The following is a 20182-nucleotide window of genomic DNA, read 5'->3' on the forward strand; positions in this document are numbered from 1 at the left end:
GAAATTAAACGCGCATATTTTTATACTACTTGAAATTCCCAAATCAGATGATAGAAGGTCCCCTTTGAGACAAAGCATCATAGACATTCCGGAGTAATGACCTGGCCGCATTTGAATAGAAAGTTGCAAGTATAATACACTCTATGGTGGACTTTTGAGCTGGAATGGCTATTTCTCTCAGGGGTGTCAAGGTAATTTGCCAAACCTCTGTTTCTATACGTCCAGCTCCCTCTTCTGTCTGTGTTTCATGAGGGGTACAATTTAGAATAACTAGGTACATCACCGAAATACCATTTTTCCGTATGAGTTCATCATTAAAATTTGCCTCCAGTGTGAACCGCACAGGAAGATCATATTGCCCACGGAATTATGTTAACATACCATGTCTAAATTGCATATAGTGAAATTGATCAGAGGCTGATATTTCAAAATTTTGGGTCAGTCGCTAACGATTGCAGCCTACCCTCAATGATCACGTCTCCTAGAAGCCTGTTTGCCCCACCCAACTCCTGGTGAAGTCCAGCTTGCTAGTTTAAGGAAGGTCTTTATTATTCGATAGCAGGGCCTTCATGATACCACCACCAGCAACCCAATTATGTTGGAGACCACATGATGCATGCAAACAACCTGCTGTGATGGCAGAGGTAGTCTGCCAATATCATGACCGCAATACAGTGTGTGGAAACGAGGCTAATGTGAGGAAGGGGACTGATGGCATGTAACCACTCATTGACCACCTCCAACTGGGAAGCCCAATAGTACTTCTCTGTGTCAGGGACGGCAATCCCACCCTCCCAGAACGAAGTTTACAGGGTGTCTAAAGCAATCCTGTGTTGGGAATCCTGCCATAGTAAACTCCTTGGCACTTGTTCAATCTTTCAAAAGACCCCAATAGGCATGCACACTGGAGTGTTCAGCAGGACGTTTAGCTATCCGGGCAGAGTCCTCTTAAACAAGGCAGTGCGTCCAATCACGCACAGGGGAAGGGCTGACAACATTTTCAGATCCTCACAAAACATCTGTGTTACTTGTCAGATTATGATTGAGAAATGCCTCAGGTGTGCAGCATACTTGGATGCCCAGATATTTAAAGGTATCGCTGGCCAATTGAAGCATGCAATCTACTGGGAATGCCTCTGGGCAACCCTACACTGGGAACAGTCAACTTACTCCAGTTCACACTAAGTCTGCTCTAGTGCTCATAGATCTGCAGCATCTCTGTGACTCTGGGAAAGGACGTCCGTGGATTACACAGGAATAGGAGGCGGTTGTCCGCATATAGGGAGACACTGTCCTCCCACCCCAAGGGCCACACAAAGCCTTCCAACAAAGGGTCCTTCCTCAGCCACTTAACCCAGTGGTTCAATGGTCAGAATAAAGAGTAGCAGCAAGAGGGGGTACAGCTGCTGCATCCCATGTTCTGGACAAACTGGGCGAGAGGCCACCCTTTTAACTTGGAGTATTGGCTGTGGGTGTTTGTACAGCAGTTTAACCCATTGCAAACATTTCTCCCCAAAACCCATACTTCCTATTAAAAGTTCCAGGAAACCTTATCAAAGGTATTTTCAAAATCAATCATAGCTATAGCAAAGGGTCTCCAAGGGACCCAGCTGTTCCAGGTCTATATGCGCCCAACCCTATCCGGCTAGAAGCCGCTTTGGTCAGGATATATTAAAGATGGTAGCACCTGAAGTAGCGTGATGCCAATATATTTTATAGTATTTTTGTCTCGACATTAATATTTGTCTAGAGGTTTGCCTTTCTTAGGTGTCACAATTATATTGGGCTGTCTTAGGTCCAGAGGCACCCCCCCTTATCTCCGCTCGCCCAGAACATGGAGAGCATCAGGCTCATAATCTTATTGCCCATCCTTTTCCACAGGACCGCATGGAAACAATTGGGCCATGAAGGAACTCTGGCCGAAAGTTCCTCTTCAGTGATATCGGAATTCAGGGACTCTTTCTACAGTGGCATAATACTAGGTAAGGGGATCTCCTTGAGTAGGTCAGAATATAGTAGCCCTGCTTGGCCCACTGTCAATTGATCACGCTGCCTGTAGAAATCCACAACTATCTCACATACCTCATTATCACCTGAGACTATTTCCCTGGTGTTCGATCTTACCACATGTACAAGGCTTGGTGACCCCTTGTGTCTCCCCAAGCAAGCTAGCATTCTACCCAATTTACCTCCAGTCCCCTACAAATTGGCTCAGGTGGCTAGATACGATTGTCGGGCAGTGCTGGTCGTACAGTTGGAATAGGAGGCTTGGGCCTGCAATAGTGATATGTGCATTTAGAGGGATGATGATGGATATGAACAAATTCTCCAACCAAGTCAAATCTGTTTCTATATTCACAAACTTTTCAAGTGTCTCGTTTTCCCTCGCTGCTAAAACCAAGATGGCCTCTTCCCAGACCACCTCCTTAAAGCCCTCCCAAAGAATCAGCAAGTTTTCCCATTATATCCAGAAACCCTTAACAGTATGGAATTACATCTTGCAAATGGGTTCCCGTGGTTGAAACACTTGTGTATAGGCGCGTTATAACTATCATATCATTTGTATCATGCACAGACAGCAACTTCTAGGAGTGATACGAAATATCTCAAGGGTTGTATTGCATAGCAGCGGCACTTACTAAACCAGTATTTGGCATAACAAATAATCAGTGCGTCAGAGAGAGGAGTGGGCCCCAAAGTGGTAGGAAAATCTCTGCTCATTGGGGTATAGTGAGTTCCAGACCTCCACTAGTTCCGTGGCACTAACAAAGTCAGAGAATTTAGTTTGTGGCCACCCACTATTCGCTGAACTCGTGCACCTATCCTGAGCGTGATCCATAACATCATTGAAGTCCTCACCCACCAGTCGGATGTATGTCAGGCAAGCAGGTCTTGTAATACAAGAGTAATCCCACAATTTCACACATTAGTTAAACCTGTGAGCAACAGAAACCTCCCTCTGCTGACTCGGAACAACATCTTGAGCTAAAACGGTGTCTTTCCGAATCTGGGCCATGACCTTTCCCAGAGCCCCTCCTAAACCTTGCATGAAACACTCTCTCATAATTAGACTTATTAAAAAAACATAGTCGTTGCCAGCAAGATATGTCCTGAAGGAATGCAACAGATGCTTTATCCCTATTAATAAATTGCAACCTTTGTACCCCCTTTGATCTCATCACAGACGCTGTTGACATTCCATGAGAAACTGAGATCATTATCGGTACCCATAGATCGGCAGTAGTAAACACATGTGGAGAAGCATAACCGCAAACAGCATATGACTGAAGGTGATAGAGATTAAAACAAACCCCCCAGAAAACAACTCCCCTCACCCAATATAGCCATGGAACTCAGTGTATCGGTCTCCCAAACATTAATGAAAAAACTCAACTACACAATTCAAAAAGGGACAAGAGCTAGTAGAAAGACAATATGCTATCCATTGTGCACTGGCGCTACCCAACACTTTGCGACTCATGAATAGCACTGCCCCCGACCCCTCTAAACATAGTCACGGATAGAAACCTAAACAGTCGCAGTCTCTGAGGCCACCTGGCCAGTGACAGCAAATAGCACTACATTTTCAGGGACTCTCGCGTTGCCCCCATCTCACCAGGCACCACCTACATGACAAATGGCATCTCAGCAGAGGGGTATCTGAACAGAACCTAGTCGGAAACCCTTTCTTCCATTGCTGGCTATCTGGTCTCATTCTATGGTGCAGCTCAATCCACTCCCATGCCTGTTTGGAGTTGGTAAAGAAGCTCGACCGACCATCATGGAGGATTTTCAAGTTGGCTTGGTAGTAAAGTGCATATTTAACAACCATTGCCTGGAGGCGTTTCTTGATTACATTAAAGGTTTACCTGACTTTTTATATAGAGGCTGGGAAAGTCCAGAAACAGTGACCCATGCACCTTGCAGTTCCATAGGGACGTCCTTGCGTGCTGCCTGAAGTATAGGGCTGCAATCTCTGAATTTCAAGATCTTGGTGACAATCGCCCTTGGGGGGTTGGGGGACCCAGGAGGTGAAGGTGTAGCTGGGACCCGATGAGCCCTTTCAACTAAGAAGAAGTTGCTCAGCCTGGAGGGCTTTACACAAAGGTGGTCCTTTGTCTCTCTCTTGAGAAGGCCAATTACTCAGAAATTACTGTGTCTTGACCTCCCCTCGGCAGCCTCCATTCTTTCTTCCAGGATCCTGGTGCGCTGTAATGTCTCTGCCAGTTGACGGGTAGAGATCGGATGGAGGTCCTGTCGTAGAAGGCCCACATCAATGCTGTGGGTGCCAATCTTTTCCTCCCTAGATGTATATGCATGCATAATTGGTTATTTATAATGCGCTTAATACTGAAGCGCTTTCTAAGCGTGGACCCGGGATTCGAACATGTATTGCTCTGCTTCATCTTGCTTCCAAGATGAGTGCGTTGCCACTGAGCTATACTAACCTTTAACCTGGAGTCAGTTATCACGTGCATAAGATCTTGTGTGGAAGGGCCCAGCGGGGCAGCTGAGGGGGCCATCATCCCTGCTGTCCAGTCCCTGAGAGGTTCCTCGTGGCATCGCCAGTATTATAGCGTATGGTGGCTGGATTTTCGTGGACTATCTTTAGTCATGGCAGCAGGCCTCCAATTGCAGTCCAGTCCACCGATGTCGGCAAGGGCCGGTGAAAGCGAGCTTGATCCAAAGGGAAGGAGGGTCCAAGGTAGTCTGGCCATGAGGGGATTAACTAAGGAATGCAATCAGTACAACTCCCAAGGGCCTGGCATCAGAACCAGCATCACTGCACAGGGCATTCTACTAAGGTGCTGGCTCATAGCGACATCACCCAAGCCCCCACCCACCAAGGCAAAGGCTCATATAGCAATCAAATGACAAGCAGAAGGTACAGCCCCCTGTAGTCAATCCACAAGTAGGCAAGGAGACCAGGCAGCCGAGCCTCTGTATGTACATGTCCAGGAACCATAACGGTAAGTGAGGGAAGACGAGGGGGGTTGCCCCCCTCCTGGTTAGTACCCCAGAAGGCAAGCCAGTACCCCTGCTGGACATCAAGCACTGACACACTCACTCTTTGTGGGATCCTATTGGGTGGTGAAGGACCGAGGAGCAGTGCTGGGGCCTCACTTATCACCAGTTAGCCAGGCAGCCTCAGAGCAAAGCTCCCGACTGGGAGTGCCTACAGAACAGGGATCCTGCTCCATCTCTCACGGCCAGGCGCTGCTCCGAACCTGCGCTCTCCACGCAACCTCGGGGTCTGTACATAGTTCAGGTGCTTCTAGTGGAGTACACAGGGCTTAAGAGCAAGAATATCCATCTGTTCCATCAGATTGGAAGGGAGATGGGTGCTAGAAACGGGATTCCTTTGGGCAAAGAGGGGCAGAGCTTTACCATCAGGAGTATGCAGCAAAGCATGGTGCAAGGAGTCTCTCCAGCTACACAGACGTAGTTCCAAGTGGGTTCCAATAAATGGGTTTGTGTCTCCACACATTCACCCCAACATGGCTGAAGGATATCCCAGCCCTCCAGTCATCCTCCTGGCACAATTTGAGGTTTTGACGGCCAGTGAGGAAAAACCAGCCTGACTCCTACTCCAAAGACACACACACACACACACACACACACATGAATGTGACTTTTGGTACCTGGTAGAGCCTCTTCCAGCCTAAACCATACAATGGAGCCTTTGTGGGTGGAGCCACAACTCATATACACAGACCGGCCAAAATTTTATCTTTTTTGATGTGGAAAATTATAAAGAAGGACCACAAAGAAAATCCCCCAGGCACATTGCTTTAAAACACTTTGTAGACATGTTGCTCTTTATAAGGAGCATGGGACCGTTTCATAGGTAAAAAGACCACACTGCTGTTCCACCAAATAAAATGTATATAGCTGCCTCGGCCTGTACTATTGACAAACTTTCTGGGCGAGGAATCTCATTCGTTGACAAAATGGGACATTTTGGATGAACCCCTGTTTATGTAGCTTTATGGTTTCCTAAATGAAAAATCAAAAAGAGATTTGCAATCTGAAGTGAGACTGTGGCGAAAAGTTTCAGTGTTGGAAAAAAAAGAATTTGAGACCAGAAAGTCAGCAAAAACACTAGGGGAGAGGGGTGTATTAGCAAAAACACCCAAAAGAAAATTCTGACGTAACAAATGTAATATTCTGCGCTACTAGGAATTTTTGAAAAGGCTTACGTTTGTTGGTGATTGATAATGATTGTATACTTTTTGTGGATGTTCTATGTGTGAAGCACATTAATTAAGTCAAAGTTCAAATTTAGATGCCTATTTAACCTAACAGCCTTCGCTCTCCAAGAAATAATCTAAATTACCCAGAAAGCTGAACTTAAAGAAATATATGTAAGAATGTTGGTACTTCTCTGGGTTCCAAAAGGAAGTTCTGAATCTAAACACCCACACATTTAGCCTTTTCTTGTGGACAGGTTGAATTTCTTTTAATTATACCATAACTATAGCCCTAACGCTAGATTGAAAGGTTTTTGCCCATTATATTGACTGTCAACCATGCAGCTTTAACTGGCGACTGCTTATCGTGTTGCCTATGGAGTTTGTTTACACAACAAAAGGATCCTCGATCTGAATTTGTATCCATTTTAAAACCTAGGTAATACATAATTACCAAACTTCACAAAGGAATTTGAAGTTATTTGGAAACGTATGAACCAAGTGGATGATGAATTAGTATATTTATTGAAAACATTTATTAGAGAGACATTGGAAAAGTTGATTAGTAAAACCTCCAATATCTTCACAAAACAGTCGGTGCATTCAGTAAAAATATGACATTTAACATCCAGTGCAATAGAAAAATATACCTTGTAATAAAGACAATACACGTAGCCAAACTAACATCACATATACAAGCATAGAAATAAATAAAAAAGATTACATTCTGTTCAATATGTAATGTTTTGTTGCATCTTTCGTTAGCGCCTACGAAAACAGTTCTTTCATTGTAAAAATACAGTTCATGAGTCTCTTGCTGTTACTGGCTTTTCCATTGCTTCAATCCACCTTAGTTTTGCAATATGTTTGTTCCAGAATGCTGCACATGCTTTATTCATTTGGGCCAACGCTTCATCTCCGAATCCGAGTTGCTCACCTGCAGCGCAACTCATTGATGTTTCTTGCCACCTGTTGTCCACGTGCTTTACTCCTCGTAAATTCCAGTATGGCCTCCAACACTGGATGTTTTAGGATTTATTGTGCATTGCAGCTGATCAGGGTCCATAGTTTCTAATTGCACATTTCGTGCCTGGAAAGTGTCTCGCAGCCTACACAGTGTCAGCTGAACTAAGCATTGAGCCTTTTCCTGTGATATTAACTCCTTGGGTGCTCCTGATGCATGTGGTATCTATGAACACACAAAACTTCCATTCACCCTTCTTTTCACCACCAAGCTCATGTCTGCGTAACAACTATTTGAGAATTGTGGATGATGCACATCTTCTATTGTATCTAGACCAAGCGCACATACTTGTATTTCCTAAATTGCGTCTTTCTACGTGCTAAAAATGTTATATACATTGTCAAAGGACCTAGTGAGAGCAGGAGGTATCTTGGCGGATTTATTGGTGCTATTAACAATATTATCACTTTTCATTTCATCATTCCCATCTGATTTGTGGCCACACTGTTGTGTGTTAAAGGAAACGGGAACACATGTATGTTGTACTTTTGGACGAATTCACATCTTGATTAGACCCATCAATGATACCATTCCTTTGCATACCCCCCCCCCCCCCTTTTTATGCGCTCCCCATATAAAAGTATGTCCCCAATATATGTCTTATCCGAATGTAAACGTGGCAAACAGTCCAGCAATATAATACAGTGCACATAAATAAGAATATCAGAACCTAGACATGGTATTATACAAGTTTCTTTTCTGATATAAACGGAAGTATGGGAGCCAGTCGAGTGCATTGTGGAGCGCACCTGAAAAGGAATCTTATTAGAACACAAGGAAATGCAAAAGAGAGGGAAGGTAAAGAGAGATAGTGAGAAAATAGTAAGAGAGAGAATACTGGTTGGATACAATATGGGGGATTGCATGAGTGTGCTCCCCATGCAAAATGTACTGTGTAGCAGTGTTTTTATGTCAGTATTAGGTAATATCCCTTTATTGTTGAAAAATGGGTGCACAAGCTATAATGTAGGGTGTGTTTTGGGTGCTGTGTATATCGGGCACTCTAATGTTCAGGTGCAGGCTGGAGTGCTTTGCAGGCATCAGAGAGGAACACCCAGTAATGTAGCTCCTTCACTTGAACAGCAAAGGGAGTGGCATAAATGACCTGAAAGGTGCCATTATATCTGGGTGGGTTCCACCGGCGGATGACATTTTTAATGTAAATCGGATCGGGTGATGTTGCTGGTTTGTCTCTGGCAGCACCAGTTGCTTCCTCGGTCTGGGGTGGCACAGTCTGTTGGGTGACACATTTTATTGCCTTTGTTAGGGAGGACAATTCGCTGCTAAATACCTCCCCCAAAATTGATGCTTCCCCATGAGCATCTGATGCATTTCTAACAGGAGAGAGTGGTGTGTGCTTATGGTGCCCTGTTACCACCTCGTCGGGTGATAAATGGTGGTCTTTGCAGGGCTGTGTGTGCGCAAACAGTGCACCCACATTTACTTTAACATAGTGCACAGTTTTGACAGCTTACTCTTTAATAGGCCATTTATCCATTTTATGTTTCCGTTGGCCTGGGGGTGGTAAATGGTGCACACCTGATGTCCAGTAATGCTGAAATCTCTTGAAAAATGCATGCTGTTGTCTGACCTTAATACGTTGCACACGCCCCATCGAGGAAAAACCTTACACACTAAATATTCTGCAGCGCGTTTAATGTCTAGATGTGCATAAGGTCACGCCTCCACCCATCGCTAGAAGGGACACATGACCACAATAAGTTAATGAGATCCATTGCACCTTTCACCCATGTCTGCATAATCAATGTGCAGTTTGTGAGACGGCGCAGTAGGGCGGGGCAGTGTGCCTCTTCTCAATGTAAGGCCTGTATTATAACTCGGACATGTAGTGCAATGAATAGCCAGGTTACATTTTCCTGCAGGTTGGAGACAAACCGGCCTTCCTGTATATCTGCTGCAATGTGTTTGCAAACGTGTGATGTGTGGTGTAACTGGTTGAATGCAACTAGTAATAACTCATGTGGCATAACCACCTTCCCAGATATCTCTTGCCTCCAAAACAGATCAGTGAGGGGCTGTTTACACCCTCTTTTCACCCATAGCTCTTTCTCTTCTTGTGGTGCTTGTCCCTGCAACTCAGTCACCAGTGCAATTGGTAAGGCTTTGTAGGGTGCTGGCAACTGTTCAGTATTGTGCGTTAGCAAAGGGTAACCTGGCACCTGTGGTACTGGGAGATAAGCTGCTGTTTTCACCTCCACAGCAGTGTTACAGAGTGAGACCTTGTCTGTGTTATTAGTGTGGGTGGTGCTTTTTACGACTGCTACTACAGATGGTTGTGAAAGTGCATGGATGAGCGTATCCAATAATGCAGAATGTTGTACTGGAGATCTGTCTCTCCTGAATCCCTGCCTCCTCCACTGTGCAAGGCCTGCATGTACTGTGGTGGTGACATATGCTGAATCAGAATAAATGGTCATGTGGCACCCCTGGTACACTTGTACCACTTCAATAAGCGTTATGAGCTTGGCAGCTTGAGCCGAAAAGTGCATTGGCAATCTCTTCTGCACTAGAGGTTCGTATTCCCCATCTACTAGGCGAACCACTGCTGCACTAGTGTGCTGTAAACCTGTGTCCTGGTCAATTGCTGCTGACCCATCAATGAAGAGGACCCCCACGCCCCCTCTAGTGGTTTGTCATGTGCTTTTGGGATGTCATTTTCCTCCCCCTCAAAAGTTACACATTCATGGGTAGCCAAGTCCTCGACATAACACATTTTTGTTAAAAAGATACCTAGGTTAACAGTTTTGCATCATACATTGTGAATGTTTGGGCTTGACAAAATAATCTTGGACACTCACTGTGTGGATTTGGAGCGTTCTAGAATAGCAAAAACTGCATGCTCGACATACAATGTTACGGAGCATCCCATAATGATAGTTGAACTCTTCTCAGTGGCAAAGGCTGCAGCAGCAAGTGCTTGTTCATATACAGATTGACTCGGCATTACTGAGTCTAGCATACCACTGTACTAGGCCAATGGCTTGTGGCCCCTGGTGATTTTCTGTATTAGTACTGCAGCCATCAGTTGGAGTTGGGGAATAAATAGAATCCTGTAAGTAGTCTGGGTTTGCTAGCACCAATGCTGATGATATGACCTCCTTGAGGTTATTGAAATTTGTAAGCATTTCCTCCATCCACACTATTCTGCTGTCCCCCTTTTGTGCTTCCTTGAGGGGCTGTAAAAGGGGCCTGGTGTATGCTGCATAGTCAAGTATGCATGCCCTGCAATAATTGCAGAGATTTTTTGCATTTCCTGCACTGCTTTGGGCTGTGGGGTGATGCGCACAGAGGCGGCGCGATCGGGAATGAATCTTTTGCCATTCGCGGAAATCAATTTACCTAAGTAAAGTGCCACCTAGAGGCAGTACTGTAATTTGGCCTTGTCAACCTTGTATCCCTTGTGGGCCGAGTGCTGTAGAGGTGTAATAGTCTTTCCTGCACTGGTGCTCACTGATACTGCACACTAGTAAATCGTCAACATACTGAATGAGGGTACTAGGCACCAGAATATTGCATAAGTCGGTGTGTAATATCCTGTTGAAAACGCTGGGGGACTCACAGTGCTCTTGGGGCAGTCGTATATGTTCAAAGCACATCCCCCCATGAGTAAACGCTGTAAGATATTGTGAGTCTGGGTGCAGCGGAACAGACCAGAAGGCTTTCTTGAAATCTACCACAGTAAAGTGGGTTGCCTCTTTAGGGATGTTACAAAGGATTGTCGCAGGATTTCGGACCACTGGAAATGCTGCCTGGATAATGTCATTAAGAAGGCGCATATCCTGACTCATTCTCAAGCTCCCCCTTTTGCCTTTTTTATCAGGTATATAGCTGTATTACATGGGGAGGTAGATGGCACAATTATCCCCCAATTTAGTAGGGACATGATAGTGTCTTTTATCCCCTCCTCCACTTCTCTTGATAAAGGATACTGCCTTACTCGGGGGCAACACAGCACCTGGCTTGAGTATTATTCGAACTGGGGTCACCCCTTGCAAGAGCCCAACATCGTTGGCCTTTGTTGTCCAGAGCCTTTCAGGGACCTGCTATGTCTAAGTGAAGGGGGGCAGTGCTACTCTAGGCATCAGAGGTCATTGCACTTTTCGATACTGCACCATAATGTCACAAGGAATAGAAATCGCTAATTTAATCACACCATCTTCTGGTCTGTATTTAAAGAAATCTGTGTCAGTATTTTACCTGAGGGGCACTGTCACTACACAACACAGTGCGTCATTCACACCCCTATGAGGTCGGTCCCGATGACAATGTTTTTTTAGTAGATACCACTAGGCACTGTAAACCCAGGGACAGTATTGTCCCTGCCACCAATTCAGGGGTTACCTCGGGCCGGAAAATGAAATCTGATAGCACTCACCAACAAGCCTTGCCAATTTGGGGTACTGCCTTGAAAAGCACTGTTATGCCATAGACAAATATGTCTGTGTCAATGGGAATACCGCAAACCACTGCCTCTTCTCCCCTTGCATGTATGATGATCATCGCTCTTATGAAACACATGCCTTGGGTGGCACACACTACTCCTTGGTCTGTGAAGGAAATCGTCATTTTCAAATTACTCAACAGGTCTCGACCCAACAAATTTATCAGTGAACTTTCAGAATACAACAGAGGTGCATGGACCATTTTCCCTCCTATTTTGATATCAAGTTCTTTTGTGTATGGAACCATCGCGACAGGCCCAGAGAAGCCCTGTGTGTCAAGAGTTCCTCATCAGGGTGGACTGTCATGGGCTGGCTACGCAAGAGTTCTTTGTGGGCTGTCCTAGTGTAGGTGCATGTTGGTGCCGGGGAACATGAAAGGGTCATTTCCCACCAGACTCGCCCTTCGGTAGGGTACAACAGTGCCATTTGCACTGTCGGTCGATGGCATGCTACTCCCATAAATTGTATTCTGTTGGGGCATTGACGTTTGTGTCACTTGGGGATGTTGTACTCTGCTCCTAGGGGTAGTGGTGGCAGTTGTGTAGGCCTGATGTATCTCGTAGGGTATGGAGGTTGGCCTTTGGGAGATGTACCTGTGGTTGGGACTGGGGCGGTGGACAATAATGGCTATATGGGTTGCATCCCACCCCCCTGCATTCCCTTGTGAAATGTCCCCACTTTCCACAGCTCCAGCATTGCAAGGGCCCCATTCCTGCTCCCTGGGAACCCATACCCCCTCTTCCCACTCTGAATCCACCTCTCCCGCGCTGCTGACCTCCTTGCTGCCACTCCGGGTAGGGGAACTGCGGTCCACCTGCCTGTTGTCCTTGTCCTCCTCCTGGCCAAAATGCAGCTATTCTCACATCTGGAGGTGCCGATGTCTGCTCCGCTGCCTCAGTTTGTGCACTTAATATTACTGCCCCTTCAACTGCTATTTTTGCTAGCTTCTTCTGTACTAGTATTCCTTCCTCAGCCTGCAGCCTTTGGGCTGTTTCCTTTTCTCACTCCTTTATTCTCTTAAAATAGTGTAATATTATGGTTTGAATCTCAGCCCACCCTTTCGATTCAATACCCACTTTTTTGTCAAGCGCTTTATGAACTTCCTTGGGAAAACCCTTTTAATAACTAAATAAAAACAAGGAAATTATTGGTGCAGGGTCCTCCTCATCCCCCATGGTATACTGCAGGTCTGGCGTGTCAGGGTACGTTCCACTTGACACAAAAGGACCGGGGGAAGGGTCTCATACCGGAGTGTACTCTTATGTATTCACACATTAGTAAACTCAGGTTGATCGGTTCTGTAGGGGATATTTTGGTCAGATATTTAATTCTGAGTTGAAGTTCGCCCTCTTGTGATCCCTACTTGGGATTTCTTTAAAAACCTGCTTCATAGATGAAAAAAGTTTTTTTATTAGGTTTCTCTATTCACAGAGCATTAACAAGAGGATAAGTATATATGTATTTCTATTGGATACTTGTATTCGTTTGTTTTAAGGAGTAGTATCCAGTTCTTTAAACATTTCTTAAAAATTCAATTCTTCAGTGGTATTAACAAGGTAGAAGCCACATTCATCAGGGCTGGGCAGACACTTAAGTATTGGTGTGTCAACTAAATGTAGGAAAGCCCACTAGAGCAGCGGTCTTCAAACTTTTTTGGCCTGAGCAAAATTTGGACAGGCCAGGCCCCCCCCCCCAAAATGCCAATGGCTCCCCCACCTGCTCCCATCACATTCACTGAGCTCCTTCATCCCACTCCTACCCAGTCCCTGGGCTCTCCCCATCACACACCCTGGGCTCTCACCACCTGCTCCCACCACTATCCCATGGTTCCCGCCCATCCTGCTCCCACCAGTCCCTGGGCTCTCCCCATCCTGTTCCCAACACAGTCCGAGGGCCAGTGGCGGCTGGTGAATTTTTTAAGTGGAGGGGCATAACTTTTTCCCCCAAAAATGCCATAGTGTCAGAGCGACGTGAGGGAGCCCGAACCAATCAATGGGGGTAAAGAGGCTTTCCCCCGTGAATTAAAAAAAAATAATGGGTTAAATGTTGCTCACAGCAGAAAAAGTAAATCCCACTGGGGAAAAAGGCCCAATATTGCAAGGATAACATGTTTATTTGCACGCAAAAATGGAACGTGCCAACAAAGAACTTGGCTGCATTATAAAGGTACACAGCGTCATCAGTGACATCATTACATACAGTAAAAACCTGTGTGGCTAGTTGGTGCGGCCCTGCTTATAGGTTACCTGCTCCATAGGGGATGCCAGGCCATTGGTCCGGCCCAGTCCGTACATCATCCTCCACGTGGGTGATGCTGCAGTGGTCATTGGTCAGAAGGTGGCAAAGTGACAATCAAGTTGCAAACTAAAAAAACACATCTTTATCTATGTAACAGTGCACCTGGTATGAGCAGGCCGGAGGGGGTGGGGAAGCCGAGGTCATTCTAACTCACACACTTCACTCACTCCCAGACTGGCCAGCACCTCTCCAAGTTCTTCCACCCTCCTTCTGGGCTATAATTTCATCCCTCCCATCACCTCGCAAGAAATATCATATGAACTAGAAGTGAAGGCAGGAAGGCATTGCTTTCTGAGCTTTTTGATTGATCAGGGGGGTCTAACAGGTTTGCGATCAGTGGTTTTGTTCTGGCTGGTACCTCGGAATTCAGAGGTCCTAAAATTGGGGCATTTGGGTGCCATAACATAGACTTAGAATTGGGACAGGTAGGGGTTTGAGGCCCGTGCCCTCCTCATGGGATTGTATTGTACAGACACTCAACCCTCCTCCCATGGCCTTGCGAGGCACATTCTTCCAGGGTGCAAAGGTTGCAACATTTAGGACAATGAAAGTTTTATGGATCTGTGTAGCTCTGGCCTTTCTCATCAGTGCCTGGGATACAACCTATTCCTTTACTGGTGTTAGCGGCCTAGGCCTTTGGTGCTGACTGCTGCATTACTTTTGAGCTTTGTGCTACTGTATGGCTGCTAATATCGAAGATGGCTGCTATTCCCACATGTGCACTGCATCTATAAGGCATGCAATAATGTAATCATACAGAAGCTTTTAACAACACCCCTTCCTCCTGGTCTCTTACAGCACCTGTGGCGACCTTTGCCTTATACTGCACTTGGTGGTGCGGGAATATCATGTCCCCTTCACAGCAATAGTAAAGGATATGGTAGTTCCCATGCTGCATCACTGCATAAACCAATACCACATGCCCCTAATGGAGTCCAATAGGACTCGAAAATGCCCCTAATGGAGTCCAATAGGACTCGAAAATGGGGATTAACTACTTGGTTTACGTAACTCCAAATCATGTGTTCCTTCCACTTACCACATGCAGTAATGAGTCCCATAGTATCAGTAAGGGACAAATAAAAGTGTCAGGATTCTCTTGCTCGTGAGGGATACTGGTCGCCCTGAGACCTCTTAATCTAAAAAGTCTGAAAGTTATACCGCCCAGGCACTGCTTTGCTAAAGTTACAGTTAGAGAAATATACCACTTAGCTGCTGCTTTGATGTATTTCCTCATTAAAGGGAAATGATGCTTAGCCACCATCTTCATTAGTGCCTGAGTTCATTAGTAAGAGATATGATGCCCTCCCCAGTGGCAAGCAGTGTTCTCCCCTTCTGTTGACAGAGTGGATCCCTCCTTAGTCCATACCACCTCCAGATATGGCTGATGACCTCAGAGATCTTTCTCCCAGCACATCTTGCTTGCCTTGACGCCAGAATTGTTCCCCCTTTGGTGCTGATGGAGCCTATGGCCTGCTTTTTTTGGGATGTTCCTAGCCTCACCCTATGGCCTGCATGTCCTCAACCTTCAGTGCTCCTCATCGTTCTCTCAACTGGCTTTATGTAGCCTAGGTTTACCGCCCTTTTTATATCACTCCATTGAATTGGTTAACTTACTGCTCAGTCCGTAGGTTTCACTACTTAGTCTTCTCTCCTTATTTGCCCTCTCCTCTTGTGGGTTCATTGTACACAAAGCTTAGAAATGGCCAGCGGCCATGTTGGGGTCAGGTTGGGAGGCCTGTCTAGGTTCTAGATCTACAGTGGCGTAGTGCAACTCCCAGGGGCTCCTCGACTTTATCCGCTTCTGCTGAGGTGTCAGTCCCTGTTTGTTTGTTGTGGTTTAGTTCCATCTGCTTCCATGGCACTCTGCATATATGTCGCTTCACTGAATCATGTAGGCATGTTCTTGGGAATGTCTCACTGGGATCTCAACTCACAAATTGAGACCAGTGAGCTCAAGTGGTAGCACTCTTTTTTTTCTGTTTCTTTGCTTTCAGTTTTGTCCTCGCTGTCTCCCTCCGAAGCCCCTTTTCTTGCATCCAGAGTTGCAGGGGGATCCATATCCCATTTGCTTGTTAAACAAAATGTAGTCCTTGGGGCTTCCTACTGGCAACTTGGCAAAAGCACTGTCAAAGCCCACAAGGCCCCCAAACCGGATTGACTCTCATTTGTACTGTACTCTAATGCAAGCATTAGGGAATAAGCGTTCCCCATTGATTATTGGTTTAGTCTTGTACTTCCACTTTGGAGAACAAATCACTCCTGTTCATTCAAGGCCAGTAGCTCATGGCTCTGGTAGTACCCTGGTAAGCCAACTTTCCTGGGCTGAAGAGTCCACTGAGGGGGTAAGATGGAGTAAGAGACCTAACGTCACAGTGGGTCTCCTTATAAATTTGGTAGTATCCTGTTGGTAAATCCGGTGGGATACCACCAATCGGAATTACCATTACCAGCACACGGTTATCCGGTAGATGCTGAGTGCCACTAAGGACAGTTACTCCTCATTCCACGGAGTCCCAGAGTTGCTGGTATTATTACGGAATTAACCAAAAAGACCATATGAAAAATCCCGTATGGTAAATATATTCCATTCGATTCCATTCTAACGGTCAAGGGGCGTAGGCCTGCGTGGGGGTCCCCCGCAACTTATTCGCCACAATGGCATCGTGGTTTGCCAGGGTGTCCCCTGCTTACTGATGAATATACTAAAAAAATAACCCTGCAGTGCCGGGTCCCGTCCATGTCAGTGAAAGGAACGGGCATCGCAGGAGAGGAGACAATTTGGGTTTGAACAAGACTACCCTTCTTCAGCCTCCAACAGGAGACAGAGGGTGGCTTGACCAGTGTTGCGCATTAAACAGTGTAAGTGGGGGAGGGGATAGGTGGCCAACGGGGTTTGGGGGTGGTGTCCTCAAGATGCGTGGATGGAGAGGGGACACACAGGCAGTAGTCATGTTTGTGGCAGAAATGACCGTATTAAAAGGCATTTTATCGGTCAAAAAGGTCCCGGTCATTTCGCCTATGAACATTTCGTCACGATTTATCGGTGCCGATAACACCGGCATTTTTTGCTGGTGGGTTAGCGGAATTACCTCCAACTCTTGGCTGGAGGTAATTCCGCCACCCCACCAGCAAAGTTTGCTGGTCCGGAAACATGGCGATAAACTGAATTACTGGCACGTTAATTCCAGACCGGTATAATCCCAATTGTTCCGAGAAAAACAAATATGTAAGCTCACATTGTGACGAAGTGCCCTCTTAGTTTCAAGAATACTTTGCCCACAAACGTTTTAACTCCTCTTTTTTAGTAGAGTCCACACAGCTGAGCCTCGTGTCGGGCTTTGGGCAGTGATCCAGGACGTCCTGTAACATGCTTAGGCGTCTGGGCCCTAGAAGTGTTTGGGGTCAGTTTGTCCCATGGGAAATTTCAAAATGCATTGTAAATGGGCGTGCTAATCTGAATATAGGTTGAAGACCTCCTACAACGTAACCACTATTACCATGTCCGGTTCTGTTTTTATTTGTCATTTGTGATGGGCACGCAGGACAGAAACGTCATGGCACGTTTTCCAGCATTGTTGATCCTACCGGTGTCCATGCAAGTGCATGATGAGCGTTCAGTGCAAGTGAATTGCGCCCATTGTCAGACTAATTATGGGAACATCGGGTTTAGCGCATCTCTGAGAACCGCGCATTGTTAAGCTGCATAACCTGGAGCATCAGGTTTCCACGCGGACAGGCTTGCATGTCAGATTGCCTGCCTAGCGGCGAGATGCGGCCAGTGAACGACGCAGATGTCCTTCATAGAAATATATATATATTCTTTTCAGCCTGCCAGCATCAATCTCTCTCAGCCCCCCGCCCCCTCCATTCAGAACGAATACCCCCAAGCCAAGGTTGGCTTTATCGGGCAGGAACATGTTGGTGGTCACTTTGTCAAACCTCTGAATGATGCCCCCCTCTTCCGGCGTGTGCTTCATCAAACAATAGGACTGATGTGCACATTGCCTTGGCTTTGTACGGAATCGTAAATGGTCAAATATATTGAGATCCGGCCTGCTGATTGCCTTATTTACGTTCATGCCCCTGACACCAATTGCAAAGCGTCCTTATGTATTCAGGTTTTGCTTTACTGCCTTTTCTGTCATTGTTTTAATTGACCACATGTTTTCTCTTTCAGGGAGAAGATGGCTTTTTTCACCCGACCGAGGATAAACATTCCAAATCTGTCAGCAGATGATGTTTGAGTTTATTCACCATAAAGTATTTTCCATGTTTTTCTCAGTTCCAGACACCAATGAAAGCAAACATGTAGTTTGGTGTAACTGAAGTAAAATGTTATGGTGTTATGAAGGTACCAAGCTATTTGTACATTGGAGAACTCTGACTGGTTGTGTATGGATTTTTGTTCTAGTTTTATTCTACCATTGTTGTGAAAACCAGCATTAATTTTACAAGTTTGTATAGTTTGTATATTTAGGAAAATATTTTTGGGAAAGACATTTTTAATGAAAAGAGGCAGCACGTGGTGCTGTAGTATTCTTAAATACAGTTATGTGCTTAGATTTTTGTACAGCTGTACCTTTTTAATAGGGGTTTTACTGCAATAAAATAAATTGAGGAAACCGAGATTATAAATATATATATAAATATATGTACACTTATGTGAAGCTGCTTCCATGCGCCACTTGAGACACCTCTTAAGTATTTTGCACAATTCAGAACATTTCTGGACTGTAAAGTGCTGTGAATGAACTCTGTGAGCTATGACCGTTTTGACGGAGAGGTGACCTTGCAGGTGTTTCCCGGGTCATTGCGCATCATGATGTGCCTACAAGATGCCCATTGAAAGCACAGCAGAGGATGGAGTGCTGGCGGAAGGCGTTCATGTCATTCATGGTTTCCTGAAAGGTGAACTGGCTGGATCAGCCTTAAAACATTTTTTTAAAACGGTTATTTTTATCTTGCAAAATATTCAAAAGAAACCCTGATATTTAGGCAGCTTTCACACAGAAACTCAGAACTCAACCACCTGGTACATCCTTGAGCCATCATTGGGGTTCGGTTTTAGGAAGGACTGATTAACACCTTTCAGGTAAAAAAGGAGAAGAGAAAAAGGGGAAGGGAGGCAATATACCTGTTTTGGTGGGTAGAAAATCCCTGTTGACCGGTAAAAACTGGATCCAGTTGCTGTCATTTGGCTTTTTGGACATCTACTAAACTGCTATTGAGAAAATTCTACTTGCAGCTACTAACTAAATGTCTGTGTTCCAACTATGTCTTTTGGTTTTATTTTACATTTTATTTAACCTGTTGAAGTTCCCTTATTTTTCCTCTAGACCCTAGATACTTCCCCACCCCCCCCCAAAACCCACATGCTGAAACTGGATCCAGCAGAACGCATTTATGAATCCAATTCCTGCTTGTGGTGCCTAGGCAGCAAGCAGGAGCCGTGTAAGGCTGCCAAGTGTTGGAATACATGTGACTTATTTCTCATTGTTGTTTCCACTGTTTGGTGCATGGCTCCAATAAAGATTCTTGAACTCTGGAACTGTGAGGCTGACTTTTAATGAACAGTGGAGCACAGCACCTGAGTGGGTATAGATGGCAAACAGCAGGGACTTGTTGGCTATAAATGCAGGTGGTGGACATTTCTACTGCATGATCCTTGGCCCCATGGGGACATTTATATTTCACATCATACTTTCACCTCAACTCCACTGTATTGTTTTTAAAGAAAGTTTAAAAATATTTTTTATTAAGATTCACATCTCACACAGGTGTACTTCCAATGCAATATATATCACACTGTACTTAGCAAGGGCTGTAGCCCACCGTCCTACACCATCAGCGATGTATCCTCCATTGACATTGTAGTACAGTTCCCATCGCTCTCCTGTCTGAGTAACAAGCTCAGCCATGCTTTACTCTACTTAGCTCTCTCTGCTCCCATCACTCGCACCAGGACAGCCACGTCCCTACCAGCCACCGGCCACCCTGTCTGTCCCTGGTGGGGCGGGGAAACACCCCACCTACCCCTCATCAGTAGGCCATTGAGCATGAAGGTTAGCCAACAAGGGGCCCCAGATATTCTTGGGACACATTTTTAACCACACAAAGCATACCATGGTCCCTATCGAGGGCACTAAACCAAATCATATCTTTCACCCATGACATAGGGATAGGGGCAGTAGAACTCGCCCATC

General features: G+C 45.6%; 1 protein-coding gene across 1 annotated transcript in view; it reads left to right on the forward strand.

The window, feature by feature from the left end:
• Window positions 1–19527, forward strand: part of WWC1 (WW and C2 domain containing 1) — a 535977-nt gene extending 516450 nt beyond the window's left edge. The window contains exon 23 of the mRNA XM_069654296.1: window positions 18157–19527. Coding sequence (XP_069510397.1) covers window positions 18157–18223 — 67 coding nt within the window. The 3' untranslated portion in view covers window positions 18224–19527. The remainder of the gene's footprint in view (window positions 1–18156) is intronic.
• Window positions 19528–20182: the final 655 nt, after the last annotated feature.

The sequence above is a fragment of the Ambystoma mexicanum genome, chromosome 3q (genome assembly GCF_040938575.1).
Source record: "Ambystoma mexicanum isolate Mex_15411 chromosome 3q, UKY_AmexF1_1, whole genome shotgun sequence".
In the NCBI taxonomy this organism is placed as follows: Eukaryota; Metazoa; Chordata; class Amphibia; order Caudata; family Ambystomatidae; genus Ambystoma; species Ambystoma mexicanum.